This window comes from Danio rerio, chromosome 15 (assembly GCF_052040795.2).
Source record: "Danio rerio strain M-AB ecotype USA chromosome 15, GRCz13ab, whole genome shotgun sequence".
NCBI lineage: Eukaryota > Metazoa > Chordata > Actinopteri > Cypriniformes > Danionidae > Danio > Danio rerio.
This window is the reverse complement of record NC_141035.1, coordinates 32455411-32474301: the sequence shown is the minus strand read 5'-3', so window position 1 is coordinate 32474301 and position 18891 is coordinate 32455411. Positions and strand designations below refer to the sequence as shown.

Genomic DNA, 18891 nt, shown 5'->3' with positions numbered 1-18891 from the left:
TTAGCTTAACAACACAGGGCAATTTAGATCTCTCGCCGGCCAAGACAAAAGCTTCCAAGGATCTGTTAGCTGATATTCTAGTGCCTATTGTTGCCCTTGAACCTGATAAATTTGACAGGGCCCAAGAGAATGGACATTGTGATGCCACAAAGCTTTCCTTCAATAACCACGCGGCTAATCTCCTCGCCTGATACCGTATTAATAACCTTTTAATTAAAACAGAAAGCGACATTGAACAAGGACTAAGCTGGAGCACACTGGGAAGTAGAAGGAGAATCAATACATATACTCACAGACTTTACGAAAGGACGTTGGAGAAACAAAAAAGAGAGAGAGAAAGAGGCCCCTGTGAAGTGAACAATGTCACAAAAGGCAGATAGTGAGGAACAAAAAAATATTTGCTTATCAAAGGATCCAGATGGATTAAAGCTAAATCAATGCATCAAAGTGTTTATCGATGTGAAAGCTTTGTAATGATAGTTATAGAGACTTAGAGCGGGCAAATAATAGGAAAACACATACGCTTAATACACAAATACACTTCATAAAACATGGACAGCACATATATGCTATACCTGCAGGTTATCTATGTTTATATATAATATCTTTAACTGTTAAAAGCTATTAGTTACTAGTTGATCAGTTAAAGTTATTAGTAACTAATACAGCTATGGTAACTAATAACCTTAAATTTTCTGAATGTATAATCATTGTGAAAAGCGCTATACAAAATAAACCTAAAATAAACCATTAGTTTCTGTTTTGTTTTTTAAGAAGCTGACTTTATAAACAAATTTCAAACGTAATAAAATTCAAAGCTGGCTAAATTTGAAGACAACATAAAATCAGTCAAATAATACTATACAAAGAATACTACACTGTAAAACCCAACAAATGAAGAGAACTCAAACCAACTGAGCACTGTAAAACCCACAAAGTTAAGGTAACTTAAACCATTTCAGGAAACCGATTGCAACAAACCATTTAAGTTCAAAAACTAATATTAATGAGTACTGTGAACCTAATCCATTTGAGTAAATGAAGCAATTTGAGCACATTCATTTTCTTTTCGGCTTAGTCCCTTTATTGATCTGGGGTCACCACAGCGGAATGAACCGCCAACATATCCAGCATGTTTTACACAGCGGATACCCTTCCAGCTGCAACCCATCTCTGGGAAATATCCATACACACACACTCATTCACACACATAAACTACGGAGATTTTAGCCTGTTCAATTCACCTGTACCGCATTTCTTTGGACTGTGGGGGAAACCGGAGAAACTGAAGGAAACCAACGCAAATGTGGGGAGAACATGCAAACTCAACACAGGAATGACGACTGACTCAGCCGAGGCTCGAACCAGCTACCTTCTTGCTGTGAGGTGACAGCACTACCCACTGCACCATCGCGTCACCCAATTTAAGCCCAGTTAAACCCAATAAATGAAGAGAACTCAAACCAACTGAGTACTGTAAAACCCAATAAGTTAAGGCAACTCAAACAGTTTGAAGAAACCGATTGCTAAAAACCATTTGAGTTCAAAAACAAATCTATATGAGTACTGTGAACTTACTCCATTTCCGTTGAAGTAAAGTGGTATTTAATTAACTCATTACCTTCAACACTGAGTTCAAAACTCTTTTCAAATGAGTAGAATTAACTTTCAATAAATATTAAGTTAACTACACTCATTTCATTTGATAAAGTTAATTGCTGGGTTTTACAGTGCATTAAAATTATTGATCCCCTCCTCCTTAAGGTATATTAGAATGTGTTTGTTTATTTATTTAAATTCGACTGAGCAAAAAAGGATTCCTATCAAATATTTTTCACTTTTTTAATGATTTTCAGAAGACACACACAAAAATGATATTCAGCGCAACAGTAGTTTATACACCATGTATCTTGTCAGCAATATCAATAGACTTAAGGATTATAGTGAAGTCTCAAAATACTTATTTAACTGTCAATTTAAATCTTTATATTTTACCACTATGCTTCAAACACTACAGGTTTTACCCATTTATCAGGAAGAAGACAATCATTCAACATAAAGTAACAATATAATGATTACAGGTCAGATTACAGATCGGAATAAGAATGTTGTTACTTTTTTACATTTATCCGTAAAGTTATTTAATCCATGTTTTGACATTTTATTTTCATAAAAGTAATTTAAAATGTTGAAGGTGATTTGCACTTTTGTAAATTGAATGTTAATGGAATACCAAAAAAGACTTTTTGAATTTATTTTGCACCAGCTAAGGTTTTTTTTTAAGTACTTTAGAAGTACATTTAATCATTAGCTCAAATTAATTTCAACATTGACTAACACATTTTTTAAATGTATTTATTTATATTATATGCTAAAATGAAACGATCATTAACTACAACAAAATTAGTGTTGGTAAAATAGTGCCTAATTTTATTATCTTTTTATATAAAAAACAAGATTTTTAATTTAAGCATGAGACCCATAGAAAAATGAAAATTACACCATGATTTACCCATTAAACACACTTTTTATAATGGATTTGATTTGAACTGTTAAAGAGAAACACTTACATGCCGCAAAGACATGTTCTGCAAAGCACTACACATATTTACTAGGGATGTCCTGATCATGTTTTTGCCCTCAAATCTGAGTCCGAGTCATTTAATTTAGAGTATCTACCAATACCGAAACCCGATCCGATACTTCGATAATACATAAAGGTTTAGTAGAGGCATGCTACGGGCGAACGCCATATGTCTGTGGTGAACGAACATGGGGTACATCTTATAACAGGACAAGTAGTTTGTCAGAAATTGTCTAATAAAGGGCTGGCAGAGTTTTTTTCTGTGAAATAGTAAAGAGACGGCATTTTAAATGAAGGTTTTACGTTTGTTTTTGAGGTGTCTTATCAGATTTGTTATGTTAAATGTTTCCTTAGCACCTCTTGCAATGCCAAGTTTTTATTTCTCACAATGTTGGCAATGGTAATTTTGTCACCATCAATTGTATAGCACATACTTGTGCTTTCCACTTCAAGCTGCTTCCGTGTTTTACATTGCCGGCATTTAACCAATAGCGTCTCTGTGATGTCATGCCACACGTGTTGCTGTGTGAAGCCATATATATATATATATATATATATATATATATATATATATATATATATATATATATATATATATATATATATATATATATAAATATATATATATATATATAGATATATATATATAGATATATATATAGATATAGATAGTTGAAGTCAGAATTGTTAGCCCCCCTATGAATTTATATATAAAAAATAATGTTTAACAGAGCAAGGGAATTTAATATTTTTTTCTTCTGGAGAAAGTCTTATTTGTTATATTTCAACTAGAATAAAAGCAGTTTTTAATTATTTAAAAACTATTTGAAGGTCAATATTATTAACTCCTTTAAGCTATATATATATATATATATATATATATATATATATATATATATATATATATATATATATATATATATATATATATATATATTTTGATAGTCCACAGAACAAACCATCATTATACAATAACTTGCCTAATTACCCTTTCCTGCCTAGTTAATCTAACAAACCTAGTTAAGCCTTTAAATGTCACTTTAAGCTGTAAGTGTTTTGAAAAATATCTAGTCAATAGTATTTACTGTCATCATGGCAAAGATAAGAAATTAGTCCTATTATGTTTAGAAATGTGTTGAAAAAAACTTCTCTCTGTTAAACAGAAAAAAAAACAAGTCTTATAATTTTGACTTCAACTGTATGCAGTACATAGTCGAGTCCTGATTGTGAGGTAATGTCTGAAACTGTAAAATGTAAGAGAGAGGATGACTGCTTCCGTTAAATGCAAGAAAGTTATGGAGTGCAAGAAAGTCATGGAGAATACACTTGTATGACGTTTCATCACTGAACTACCATTACAAAATACAAGGATAGTTGTTGACAAAGATAAACCGGGGTGCTTCTGAAGCCTGTTGATTGGGTACTAGAACTGCCATGTAAACTAACGAATCAGAACATTACAGAGACATTTACAGTATATGTGGCTTCTTGATGACAGAATGTGGACTGTAGGTGCCATGCAATGAACATGTAGTCTGGCATTATTTAGATCCACAACACATGAAGATTTAGTTTAGACAAAAATCGCATAATCTGACACAGTGACTGTCATCATAATAACCGACAATAGAAATCATGTAATCTCTATGTTGCTTGGGTGGAAAGATGGCTCAGTGGTTAATACTGTGCCTGACAGCAAGAAGGTCGCTGGTTCGAGTCTTGGCTGGGCTAGTTGGCATTTCTGTGTGGAGTTTCCTCCAGTTGCCCCCACAGTCTAAAGAGATGCGCTAAGAGTGAATTGGTTAATCAAAATTGGCCTCATACCCCATTCACACAGGGCATTAGCGTCAACGCTTTCCATTTACTTTGTATGGATGACGTCAGGCTTTGCTGAACTGCATTGTGGATCCGTTTGTGCTGCTTCAGTGGCGTTGCTCGCTGCAGAAGTTGAGAAATTCTCAACTTTTCTAGCAGCAACGGAAGCGTCAGCCAATTAGGTTGCTTCATGCAGATACCCTAGCTCAGACAGTAGCCGATTGCAGACTAATTTTGATCGCTGCTATGACGATCGCGTCAGCCCCAACTTCAGACACGCCCTCAGTTAAGCATTGACGCTCAAGCCCCTTTGAATGAACGGTTAGTGTATGAGTGTGTGTGTAAATGTGACAGTGTATGGGTGTTTCCAAGTGCTGGGATGTGGCTGGAAGGGCATCCACCACATATGTCAGAATAGTTTCCGATTCATCGCACTGTGTTGACCCCCTTATAAATAAGGGGACTAAGCCGAAGGAAAACGAATAAATGAATGAGTGTTGAATTCAGGACTGAGATTGAATTCGCCACACAACTGAACTTTTGAAACCCAATTGAAAAAAAACGGAAAAGCAGGTGAATGAAAAAGGAAACAGTGTGATTTATAGGCAGGAAAGGTGAGCTGCTGCGATAAAGACGTGGTGCTGTTTCAGTGTGAGTCTACGAAACCTGCTTAGGAAAGCTGCTTGCCTGTCCTCAGCCGTTCCTGGCACGCAGGGGTCATGACCTGGTCATGAATCGCTTCAATCAGCTCTGGCCGGGACAGGAGGGGAGGGAGGCGCGGGCGCGTTTGATCTCGGTTGGCTAGTCAAGCAGCAGGGGTAAGATATCCGCCAGCCTCTCCTGCAGGTCAGGCTCTGAGGGAGCGAGGCTGAGGGCAGGTCAAGAACACCGCTCTATTTTTCCTCTTCAGCGAGTCTCCACTCCCATTCTGACCCGCCAGAGCTCCTGCAGCCTCAAGTGCTGCCTCAGATGGGTCCGGTTAGTCGTTTGCTCCAGTATGAATTTATGGATCTGGAGTAAGCTGGTCAGTGTAGTGCATGTGGATGAGCTCTGTAAATGACCAGATAAAAGCAATTTTCTCATTTGCTATTGTTTGTCGAATGGAGAGGTTTAAGAGGTCTCATTCAAACAAGCATCTGGATGGATCAAAAACTGTAAACAAGATTACTGTAGTTTACTAAATATGAAAACAAAAAAAATTTTAATCAGAAAATCATTTTGGTAATTTAAATGAAATAACTGGGATAATTTCTCTAATTAGAAATATTTAAAGAAATATTTGTTTATAAAGTCAGAATTGTTAGCCCCCTGAAATATTAGATCCCCTGTTTACGTTTTATCCAATTTCTGTTTAACAGAGAGAAGTTTTTTTTCAACACATTTCTCAACTCATTACTAATAACTGATTTATTTGATCTTTGCCATGATGACAGTAAATAATATTTGACTGGATATTTTTCAAGACACTTCTATACAGCTTAAAGTGACATGTAAAGGCTTAACTAGATTAATTAGGTTATCTAGGCAGTATAGGGTAATTATGCAAGTTATTGTACATGATTTGTTCTGTAGACTATTGAAAAAAAATATAGCTTAAAGGGGCTAATAATTTTGACCTTAACATGTTTTTTATGAAATGAATATCTGCTTTTATTGTAGCCGAAATAAAAAATAAGACTTTCTCCAGAAGAAAAAATATTATCAGACATACTGTGAAAATTTTCTTGCTATGTTAAACATAATTTGGAAAATATATATAAAAAAGAAAACAAATTCAAAGGAGGGCTAATCATTCTGACTTCAACTGTATATAAATAATTCACTTTAATTGGTTGTATTGGTTATATTGACTTATAAAAATTAATTCAGCCTTGCTGAACATTTTTTAAAAATCTTACCAACTCCATATTTTTATATACAGTTGAAGTCAGAATTATTAACCCCCCTAAATTATTAGACCCCTTGTTTATTTTTTTCCCCAATATCTGTTTACCGGAGAAAATATATATTTTTCAACACATTTCTAAACATAATAGTTTTAATAACTCATTTCTAATAACTGATTTATTTTATCTTTGCCTTGATGACAGTAAATAATATTTGACTAGATATTTTTCAAGACACTTCTATACAGCTTAAAGCAGGGGTGGGCAAACTCGGTCCTGGAGGGCCGGTGTCCTGCATAGTTTAGCTCCAACTCAAAAATACCTGAACATGCCAATCAGTGTCTTCAAGATCACTAGAAATCTATAAGCAGGTGTGTTTGATTAGAGTTGCAGCTAAACTGTGCAGGCCACCGGCCCTCCAGGACCGAGTTTGCCCACCCCTGGTCTAAAGGGACATTTAAAGGCTTGACTAGTTTAATTAGGTTAACTAGGCAGGTTAGGGTAATTAGGCAAGTGATTGTATTATGATGGTTTGTTTTGTAGACTATCGGAAAAAAAACTAGCTTAAATTGGCTAATAATTTTGTCCTTAAAATGATGTTTAAAAAATAATAACTGCTTTCATTCTAGGCAAAATAAAACAAATAAGACTTTCTTCAGAAGAAAAAAATATATTTATAAAAGAAATATTTACAAAAGAAAAAAAAATTCAAAGGGGGTCTAATAATTCTGACTTCAACTGTAAGTATGCAGCAATACTAGTAAGACTAGTATTCACAAACCTCAAATCATAGTTATAAATGTAAAGGGAACTGGACTACATAAAAAAACGAAATATCTTAAAACTGATCTACTAATAAAAGCTACAGTATATCAGTAATGCTAAAATAAACTAAGAAAAATTTTAGATATGATTTATATCACTTAAAGATAGATATTTAATATATTAAATATTTAAACAATATGCACAATAACGTATTATCATAGCATCGGTCTGAAGAAATTACTGATAGTGACATTAATAACATTAAAACATTTTTATTTAAAACTCTTTTAGTTTTAAACTTTCTATTTATGACAGAATACTGGAAAATATGCAGAAATAGCATCCTTGTTGAGCATCTAAAAAAATTACCAACCCCAAAATTTGGAACAATAATATTATTAGGACAATCCACAAACCTCAAATAATAGTTATGAAATGTACTGTAAAGGGAGCTTAGCTATACATACATCAAAATAAGTTTCACATTGAAATACAAATCTGGCACAGTTCCTATTTATCAATGCTGGTCTACTACAATACTCTGACTTACGTCATTGAAATCTAATCCATGAACAAATTCAGGAGATGAGCATGAAGCAGGAATCAGTGTGTGGTCTTATACACTGAAGCTTTACTCTACCATTCACAGTGTCTCTTGACAGCAGAGGCTTTTTAGCTCTGGATATCGTCAAGCATTAAGTGGCTGAGAGTAATGGGATACATTCTGGGCACGCGCTAGAAGCCCAGCACTTTAGGAGAGGTGAAACCAGGACAATGAGAGCCGTTCCTCACTGCTGTGTTTACATTTACACCACACCTGCTTCCTCCACACCGCTTTCAACATCAGAGGCCGAGGAGAAGTCACAGAGTTTATTCAGACTATTTCTAAAAGGATATTCCAACTAAAACATTTTTTAAAGATTTATGACTTGGACCTAAAGGGACAGTTCAACCAAAAAACAAGAATTTGCTGTTAATTTACCCTCATGTCATCAATGATGTAGATTTATGCAGCATTTTAGGAGACTGTACAGTATAAATTATAATTGTGGTTCTTGGTGATTAAAAAATGCAATTTAACAGTTAACAGCCAAAAAAAAAAAAAAAAAAACATATACAGGCAAAACAACTTTAATACAGTTGAAGTCAGAATTATTAGCCCCCTTTTGAATTTTTTTCCTTTTAAATATTTCCCAAATGATGTTTACCAGAGCAAGGAAATTTCAACAGTATGTCTGATAATATTTGTTTCTTCTGGAGAAAGTCTTATTTGTTTTATTTTGGCTAGAATAAAAGTAGTTTTTAATTTATTAAAAGCCATTTTAAGGTCAAAATTATTAGCCCCTTTAAGCTATATATTTTTTCGTTAGTCTACAGAACATACCATCGTTATACAATAACTTGCCTAATTACCTTAACCTGCTTAGTTAACCTAATAAACCTAGTTAAGTCACTTTAAGCTGTATAGAAGTGTCTTGAAAAATATCTAGTTAATATTATTGACTGTCATCATGGCAAAGATATAATAAATCAGTTATTAGAAATGAGTTATTAAAACTATTATTTTTAGAAATGTGTCGAAACAAAATCCTATAAAAAGTCCTACCAGACTATCATCAGGTTGTGATAATGTTGTGAATAATGTTTACATTCCAATTGTTTCACTTCATAACACAAATTTATTATTAGAAGCCAGAAGTACGAAAGGAAGAGTTCACCCAAACCTGAAAATTCTGTCATTTACTTACCCTTCACTTTTCAGTTTCTTTCTTCTGCTGAACCTAAAAGAAGATTCTTCGCTGGAAACCTGCAACCATTGAATTCCTTTGTATTAATTTTTCCTATATGGTTAGCAATTTCCAATATGGATATCCAATAGATAGCAATTTTCTATATGGATAGCATCTTTCTTCAGCACATTTTTTTTACATAGGTTCAGCTGGAAAAAAGACACTCAAATGTTTAGAAGCAAATGAGCTTAGATAGTGGGTAAATGTTCCTGAATGAACTATCCCTTTAATTTTGTTTTGCTGTATTTTTTAAATCACACGTTATTGTAATGCACAATTCACATTCATTAACAAATAATTAACCAAAACTACTAAATAACTGTTTAATAATTATGAGGTGGCAGTCTAGGTGTTGGGTAGGATTGGGGATGTAGAACAACATCAAACTTTAGAAGTAACAGTTCATATCTTAATAATAGTGAGGTAAAAGTCAGAATAGTGTAAAAACCAAAAAAGGTATTCCCATTTTTAATTTTGACTCAAAATGTCATCGACTTGCATTTTATAAACGACCAATGACCAGTTTCAGTTAAAGCAACAGTTCTTTAGAATTAAAAATTCTGTCATGATGAACTATTGACTTCCGTATTAAGTACTATGGAAGTCAGTGTTTACATGTTTTCAGCATTTTTCAAAATATCTTCTTTCGTGTTGAGCAAATATTGAGAAAATTTTCTTTTTTTTGAGTCAACTACTCCTTTAAAAATCCTTTGCTCTGCTGAATTAAAAAGGAAAAATATACCAACCTCTTGCATGGCCTCAGGGAGAATAATTTAAGCAAAGTATTTTCTTTTTTTAAATGAGCTAAATCATTAGCATAACATACAAAACTACAGAAATAAGTCTATTCATACATACACAGTTTGCCATATTCAGTATTTTAAGTCTGGCCTGTTTGATAATACACAGATCAGAGGAGATCCAGAGGAGGACTTTGTACCATGAGGACCATTTCTCTTTGTTCTCGTAGGCTTTTATGAGCAAATTAAGTCTCTAAGTAAATTACTTTAAATGAGATTCTGAAAATGCTCATTGATTGCTTGGGATGAACTGTTTTTGGAGGTAATTTGTCTCTTCGAATCATTGAATTATGACTGCTTTATGTCGCTATCATTGTCTAATCATATTGGTTCTGCACTGCATTCTGCAGAATCATAAAACAGCGAGTATAGTATTGACAGCTATTGTGTTGACAATCTGGTTTTTGGCTCCACCTATAGTCCAATTACATTTTTACAACAGGATTTTTCAAATGTTAAACCAAAATATTACAAATTCAAAGGTTATATTATAATGAAACGAGAATGAAACTAAACAAACGTTCAGTCTTTCAATCAAATTTCAGTAGATTTTTAGGTTAAATGCTGTAACATGGCCATCATCAAGAAACACTATGATGAAAGTCCATTTACTGGCAATGATGCCTTTCACAAGAGGCTTACAAGGAAAGTGACATCTGTCTACATCCTGCTATTAAAATATCACATGATTTTTAGAAATAAAGGAAATCAAATACTGAAGTTAACTTCTATCACTTCTCGGAATCAATGTCATGACACTTAATTAGTAAATAATTCGTCATTGATCATTCATTTATTCATTAATTTTCTTTTCAGCTTAGTCCCTTTATTATTTGAGGTCGCCACAACGGAATGAACTGGCAACTTATCCAGCATATGATTTATGCAGCAGATGCCCTTCCAGCTGCAGCCCATCACTGGGAAACACCTATACGATTCCATTCACACACATACACTACAGATAATTTAGCTTACCCAATTCACCTATAGCACATGTCTTTGGACTTGTGGGGGAAAATGGAGCACCGGAGAACATTGATTATTCTTTGTGAAATTAAATTTTATTGTTGTTGATTTTTTTTTTTTTTTTTATAAAATATCCAGAATCTTTGTATGCTAAAGCTAACTTTAAATTTAGTATGCTCCCTAAATACACAAGATTTGATCATATTTTTAACACATTTTGCATTTGTTGACAAAATACAGCTTGAAATGGTACATAACAAATATGTATGGTACACAAGTGACATTTACAGACATTTTTTTACAAATAACAAGTCTTATTAATAGTCACAATTAATTCCTTGATTAACAAGTACACTAAAGTCATTCTCATTGTTTGTTTAAGGGTAAAAAAGTACTTTGAAATAACAAAGCAGAAATAAACACACATAAAAAATTACTGCGTTGAGAAAATTTGTTAAATTAAAAAAATTGGCAAACAAATTACTGAAGGCATCTAGGTAGTGAAAATCATATAAATTGCAAAAATTATTTGTGCTGTTGAAATTTTAGGGCATACTCACACTATGCTATCTGAAACATGCCCAGGCACGTTTCTCGTTTGTTTGACAAGTTTGAGTGCTCCAAATTGGGCTCAGGCACGGTTCAGTTGGCCAGCCCTGGCCCAGTTGCAAGAGGTGTGCCAGAGCGCGGTTGAGTAGGGCTTTGGTGCGGTACGCTTGAAGTGTGAGTGCAAAGCACACCTGAACCCAAAGCTGAAGACACAACGTCACTTTTAAGGGACTGTTTCATATGGATTTATTAATCATTCTTACTGTTCAATGAGTGCAAACTGTCATAGTTTATTAAAGACGCATACTTCTCGCTACACGTCAGCAAGCCTTCTAATACATGCAGCATGAGGACTTTTATGATTATTTATGAGCGTCAAAAGTGACTGATCTGTTTGGCCAAATATTTGACTGTGTGTCACTGCATCCCAAACAATTAAAATGATTTAATAAAGCAATCTCCACTATTCAGAGCAAGAGTGTTTCTCTTCTGTTAAACTGAACAGTCGCATCATCGATGACGTAAGTAAACTCAGATTCGGACGGCAAATGGCAGTATGTGTGTAGGCCGTCGGGGGAAAGGGTACGGGGACAATCGCAGTTCGGCATGGTTAAAGGCAGGTGTACCTAGTGTGAGCACGCCCTTAATAAAATGAATGACAGATTGTGTATCCATATTGATATCAGAATTAAATACTAATAAAGTGCTTATAGTTTACTATCTTATAAAGAATACGATTTGCTGTTTACAGATACAACCACAGCACAAAAAAATAAAAAGAGAATCTTGTTAAAATAAAGAATATAATAATATGTTTTAAATGAAAACAAATGCATGATTTAGCGCTTGGTGTTAGCTCCATCTTGAATAAAAAGTGGATTCTATTTATTAGCACTTTTTCCCTTAACTATGCAGTAATTATTGTTTTAATAAGTAATTTAGCAATTTGCATGACAAAAATTTTCCATAAGTTAAAACAAAACTAATTGACTTGAGCACTACAGACACCATATAGTTTCACTTCCCATGCCAGACATCACATGATCCACCACCAGACTCTTCACATTTACCTCAGTGTCCTGTCTTTGAGCACTGCTTGACTGAAGAGCCCAGTTTATCAGCAAGAAGGAACGGGCTAAGGTGGCAAACCTGACAAAAACAAAACAATGATTACAAATATTTCCTTCTTCAGTGAGCTCTTTCTATAAAGCTATACAAAATGCAGGAATCCGGAATTATTATTATTATTTTATGTATAAAAACTGATTTGTTTTATCTTTGCTATGATGACAGTACATAATATTTTACTAGATATTTTTCAAGACACTAGTTTTCAGCTTAAAGTGACATTTAAAGTCTTAATTAGGGTAATTAGGCAAGTTAGGGTAGTTAGGCAAATCATTTTATAACAGTGGTTTGTGCTGTAGACAATCAAAATAAATATTGCCTAAGATGGCTAATAATATTGACCTTAAAATGGTTTTGAAAAAAATTTAAACTGCTTTTATTCTAGCCAAAATAAAACATACTGTATAAGACTTTCTCCAGAAGAAAAAATAGTATAGGACATTCTGTGAAAAACGTCTTGCTCTGTTAAACATAATTTGGGAATTATTTGAAAAAGAAAAAAATTCACAGGAGGGCTAATTATTTTGACACAACTGTATATGCAACATAAGATAATGAATAAGATGCTCATTTACCTGTGGAGTAGCGTTCTCGTTTGGATCTAGAGTTTCTGAAATGGTAATGTCAAAGTCTGTGGAGAAGCGTGTGTTTTGGAGGATGGCAGCCATCTCTGCATCCACCTGCACTTGGACATTTGTCTGGAAAAGAATCAGCAGGACTTACCACAGAATAAGTCGTATTAATTTGTAAAAACTGTCAATATGCATAAATGTTTACCTTGAAAGAATGAGAAGAATCAAATTCAAAACAGTCGGCACAGTCAGGCACGCTGCCTTTATATGTGACCAGAGCTTTGCTTTTGGTGGAGTTTTGAGGAAGTTTAAAGATCCGATAAGTTCCAGATGCATATTTGACATCACCTGCAGTGACCAATTGGAGGTCAAAATAACACTGGTTGAACTGTAAAGCATCTGCTTCCCTCAAGTAACAAATAACTTTCAAAAATAGCTATGAAGCTGTAACCAAACCCCAAATAAACAGATTACCAATCTTTCTTTGAAGTTCTGAGTTGTGAACCACAATGTGACTTCCTGCAACCAGGTGTGGAGTGCTGAAACCGATGTCTTTCACCAGAGTGATGAGATCTCGCCAGTAGAGGGCGCCAGCCATTCCCTCTCCTGATGAAATCAAACACTTTATAAAGGGATGGTTCACCCAAAAATTACATTTCGCTCTTTATTTACTTACACTCAAGTGGTTAAAACTTATGAATGTATTTCTTCTGTTAAACAAGATATTGTGTAGAATCTTTGAAAAAAGCAGCTATTGACATCCATAGTATAATACTATGGAATTCATTGGCTTTTTTCCCCCAACATTCTTTAGTATATATTCATTTGTGTTCAACAGAGGAAAAAAAAAAACTCAAATGGAGGATCAAATAAAGGATGAGTAAATTATGACATTTTTTTTGTGTGAAATATCACTTAAAACCCCTTTTTGCTTTGTCTGCTCTATGTTTTACAGCTAATAAAAAAGTAACTTTCAGGTTTTTTTAACACCATGTCAGCTTCAACGGCTATAGTCATGCAAAAAATCTGTTGTTTCCAAAATTATAACCAGATGTTTTTTCTTCATTCAATTTTCATCAATCAATCCGAAACAAATATACAACAGCCCTACTGTTATACAGTATCGCGATAAAGCATGGTCCAAATAAAAACAACCAATAACAATCAAAGTTTACCCCACAGAACTGGATCTTCCTTGAAAGAGTCTGGAACTGCTTTGCTTGCATACATGTCACTATAGTACAACTCTCCACCTTCCTAGAAGATCATTTACAAATGCAACAAGCTTGTAAATATTTCAGATTCATAAATGCAAGAATAATAGAAAAAACATGAGCAGTTGGTATGTGATAGATTTGATCTCACCTTAAGAACTTTGAAAGCTTCACTTAAAACAGTTCTTTTATCTGGACACAGACATATAACACAGTTCGACCTAGAATAAAAAGGCATTTTTGCAACTTTTGCTCAGGCAGATTAATAGTCTACAAATGTAATAATATTTATGTGCATACACAAGTACATCCAATGATTTGTTTTGTATTGCTGCGTCACTGAGCTTCTCCATGTATCCTTTTACAAACACAGTGTTTGGTTTTGAGTATCCGAACTTCTCCTGATGGTACTGGACATATTTTTGTGAGGCGGATATCTAATTATGGAGCACACAAAAAGGGTAAATTTGCACTTTCTTTCATATTATCACACTTTTCAGTTAAGCTACTTGTATATATGATTAATGAAGATATGGGATAAAAATGCATCTTTAGATTGAGTTGTATTGCACATCTTCAAAGTTACAAAGCACACAGTCTCTAACAAAAGAGTGTGTGTTGGGAGAGAGTTAATAAAAGGTTTGTTGTAGTTAATCTGCTTGATAATTTGCATTGTCAGAATCTGACTTCGAGTTAAACTGATATGATAAAACCAAAGCCATAAGTATCTCATAGGTTAAAATCTGCAAATTACCATTTCGTCTGTCATATCCAGTCCAATGACTTGACCCCTCTCTCCCACTAGTTTGCTGAGGACGAAGCAGTCTCTGCCCGATCCACTGCCCAAATCAAGCACTTTACATCCTTCCAGCTTCTCTGGAATCACCAGACCGCAGCCAAAATACCTGCAGATTTATATAATTAATTTTTAAATTTACAATTTAGTGTTGCTCAGGGATGCTGTACCTCTTGCAAACATCCGGGTGAACTTGTTTGAGGGCTTCACATGCGGTCTTGGCCAGGGGTTTGGAGGGCAGAACACACGCAGCGTTGGTCTGCAAGTCATCTGAAGTCTCCAGCCGAGAGCCATAATAATTCTGTAAGTAATATAAAGCAATGTTGTGGTAGTCCAGTAGAGAAATGCTAAGCCCTATTTAAAAGCCGAGGCATGAACATGACAAATCCAATGAAGAGACGTTGCATGCTTTAAGTGTACACAAGGCAGTAGTATATTATAGTATACAGGTATATTATATAATTAATATTTATTTATTTATTAAAATAGAGAATATAAAAAAGAACTTAAAAATTCATTTAAAAATTACTATGAAAAAAAAATGATAGTTACAAATAATAAAATAATTATGATAAAATAATATAAAAATAAATTAGCAAATCATGCTAAAACTTATTTTAATAAAATATAAAATGTTAATTAACTTTACTGAAAATACATATTTTCCATACGCACCATAAAATTAACACAATCAAACATTTCATAATGGGGGTCCTATGCTTAAAAAGAATTGTAGTAGTTTTTTGTTGTTGAAACATTTTAATGAACAGGAGATGTTTATGAAAAATATATGTATTATTGAATAATATTTGTGTATATATATATATATATATATATATATATATATATATATATATATATATATATATATATATATATATATATATATATATATATTCATTCATTCATTCATTTTCTTGTCGGCTTAGTCCCTTATTAATCCGGGGTCATTTAGTTTATATATATATATATATTTTAAATAAATAAATAAATAAATAATAACAAATAAAAAGATCAATAGATAACTCTGGATGGAGCTGAACATACAGTGAGGTGTTTTTTTTTTTATTAACAAGAACAAGCATGTACAGTTTTCTTATACAATACAATACAATCACTTTACATTTCTTAACAAGAATGAATTCTTGTTAATGAATACGAATAAGATAATAAGAATAAGAATGAATACATTAATGAATACATTACTCATTCATGAATAAGAATGAATACATTTCTTAACAAGAATGAAAATGAGGTGTTCTTAAAGGTACAGTGAAAGTTTGACACCCAATGGTTGAACTAGGTATTGCACTCCGGAGTCAAAACAAACGCAAGAGCAGGTTGCCAGATTGAGGACTGGAGCAAGTGATTTAAACCGTGTTCTAAATAAAAGGAATGGCAACCGGTAGAAGAAATATTTTCCATATTAAAAGAAGTTTTTGTTCTAACTAGAGATGCACAATATCGGCGGCCATATTGTTATATAATATTTCAATGAATAAATAAATAAATAGCAGCTACTAAATTTTTGTTAACTGTCTGGTGCCACTGATGTTGCTGATTCACTGATCCTCCCCCTTCCTTATCGTCATTGACAGCACGCACACACCTTTAATGCACAGCAAGGGCAATTTAATATTTACCTTAAGGTAGATTAATTGAAGAACCTGTATTAATAATATTGTGGCTTAAAAACAAGTATGGCCAAATGATATTATTAGTGTCTGTATAGTAAGTGTGTATATATAAGCGCAGGTGGGGGGTTTGGGGGAATCCCTATTTATGGTGGGCATTTCCCTTATTTTCACATCCCAATGTTAAAAGGTATGCACAGAATTCTTTTTTTTTTTTTTTTTTTGTGCCACCCCAACATTTGATACAGCTGCTTTTGGCAACCCCTAAGAAAATTTTCTGGGGCGCCACTGCAGGTGGAACTCTGAATCTGCATCTTATTTCAGAGTCTGCTACAAACTGACATTGGGCAGGTTAAAATTACCAAAACAAAGACAGTTTCAAAGCAGAATATCTGACCTCGGCATTGTTTTTTCAGATAAAGTATAATCTGATAAAGTGTGTTAAAATATGTTCACTTGGCACGTTTCTTAAATATCTGCAAACATATTATGGTATTATGCTTTAAATGAGTCAAAAACTTCCATACAGCACATTTAATGCTGTAATTATTAAATAATTTTTTTCACTTTAATTTTTGTTACTGACAGTATTCAATCTTATTACTGACCCAAGAATAGGACCCCAGGTGAAATGGTCTACCAATAAAAATTTTTTCAAATAAACTATAGTAAAACTGCTGTGGTCAAGTGATTTACACCTTCACGACAAAACACTATAAACTTTTTAAACGGGCAAAACTCTGCACAAAACACACCAACACCTCTATGCAGATCTCTTAAAGTCAAAAGTAGGCTACAAACACAGCTGTAACTGATGAAGTTGCACCGAAAATATGTTGTCATGTCGTTGGTCGCGTCCCATGTTTAGCAATATTAAAGGGTAACAACACGTTTTAGCAGCTTACCTTCACATTCTCGTGAACAGCAGAAGACATTTTTAGGGTTTGTTCTTTACGCTGAACAGCCAGAGACCGGAGAAATGCGCTAGCGTACTTCATCAATACAAAACAAACCATGAAGTTGTAGTTTTGTCAACGCCCACGAGGTTCGAGCTGTTAGTGAAATTTAACGCAAATTCTAGTGGTTTAGTATGTTTTGAATACAGTAACACGAGTTAACTTTACATCGTTTGCAACGTTCTTGGGGCAAAGTTCTTGCTGAATTATTATTCCTGCTGCGTATAATCAACGACAGCTTACTTCTATCCACTCAACCACCAGAGGCCGCCACGCGTCCATATATATTTTCTAACAGTCTATGATCCACGGCTTTCAGCAATGATCATCCATAACTAGTGGTATATTCACTAGTTATGTTTATAAACTAATAGAAATAGGTATGTGAATACATCAAGAGCTCCATTTTAGTGTCTTCTAGATCAGATGTGGAATATTTAATCATACTCAAAACAAGTTGATGATGTGTGAAATATAATATCCAAATCAAGCATCTGTATTTCTGTATATGTGGTAGTTTGATATTTTGGCACAGTTTAAAAGATAGTGGTGTGAAAAAGAGGCCTGACATGCTGTGATGAATACACACATTGTTATTCTTCTGCGGTGTGTGTGCGTGTATGTGTGTGTGTGTTCATGGGACTGGAAAAGTCGTTCCACAGTGTCCTGCTTGACATTAAGCAGAGTCAGTCAGCTGTGACCTTCCTCTGCCCTCCGAGTCCTGAGTCTCTCACCAAACAACAGCTTGTACTTTGATTGAAGGCTGGTCCAAGTATGTCTGGTTTCACCCCCTTGTAAGCAAATATCTGTGGGACGAGTCTGAAAGGCCTTTGTTATCAAAGACAAGACATTTGCTGTAGGAGAGAGATGAGCCTGTGATTCATTTCAATGATGGCTGGTTTAGGCTTTAATAGTGCCTCGTCTTTAAAAATAATAATAAAACAAAAGTTTTAATTAAGTTGTTTAATTAAGTTTTAATTAGTTGTAATTGTTTTATAAACTTTATGCTTTTAAAATGATTAATAATAATACATTATAATTATGTTAATAAAAAGTGTTTCTAATAATCATAATAATAAAAATACCTATATTTCCCATTTTTTCATACAAAAGTAGGCCTAATAACAAATATTTTAAACTTTTTTCTTATTTTGTACTTATTTTTATGTTATATATCTCAACCATTTTAAGGGTTGTTATCTATCTCGAAAATCACAATCAAATTACAAAAACTTTACTCACAATAATAATATAAAAATAGACATTAAAAATTATATATATCATTTAGTTTGTAATAAAACAAAAAAAAATTACAAATAAAATGCAAATCAAATTTTAAAAATCGAATTAAATACAAATATATAAACATATTTTTAAGACTAAAAAGCTCATAAAAATTACAAAACACAACCCAATGATTCATGATGAATGAAAAT

General features: G+C 33.6%; 1 protein-coding gene and 1 long non-coding RNA gene across 10 annotated transcripts in view; both read right to left on the bottom strand.

The window, feature by feature from the left end:
• Window positions 1-17714, bottom strand: part of zgc:153372 — an 81374-nt gene extending 63660 nt beyond the window's left edge. For 4 of the 9 annotated variants that reach the window (XR_015508803.1, XR_015508804.1, XM_087283310.1 and 1 more), the window contains exons 1-10: window positions 17405-17714; window positions 15036-15166; window positions 14824-14974; window positions 14370-14506; window positions 14221-14290; window positions 14031-14112; window positions 13330-13461; window positions 13061-13203; window positions 12859-12981; window positions 12226-12304 (exon numbers count right to left, since the gene is read on the bottom strand). Coding sequence is in view for 4 of the 9 variants with exons in the window: in XM_087283310.1 (XP_087139436.1) it covers window positions 12227-12304; window positions 12859-12981; window positions 13061-13203; window positions 13330-13461; window positions 14031-14112; window positions 14221-14290; window positions 14370-14506; window positions 14824-14974; window positions 15036-15166; window positions 17405-17515 (1158 nt within the window). In the remaining 5 variants the exon portion in view is untranslated. 9 annotated transcript variants of the gene reach the window in all.
• The window catches only part of LOC147833704 (uncharacterized), a 175741-nt gene continuing 174254 nt past the window's right edge, over window positions 17405-18891 (bottom strand). The window contains exon 6 of the long non-coding RNA XR_015509649.1: window positions 17405-18309. This is a non-coding gene — a long non-coding RNA (uncharacterized LOC147833704). The remainder of the gene's footprint in view (window positions 18310-18891) is intronic.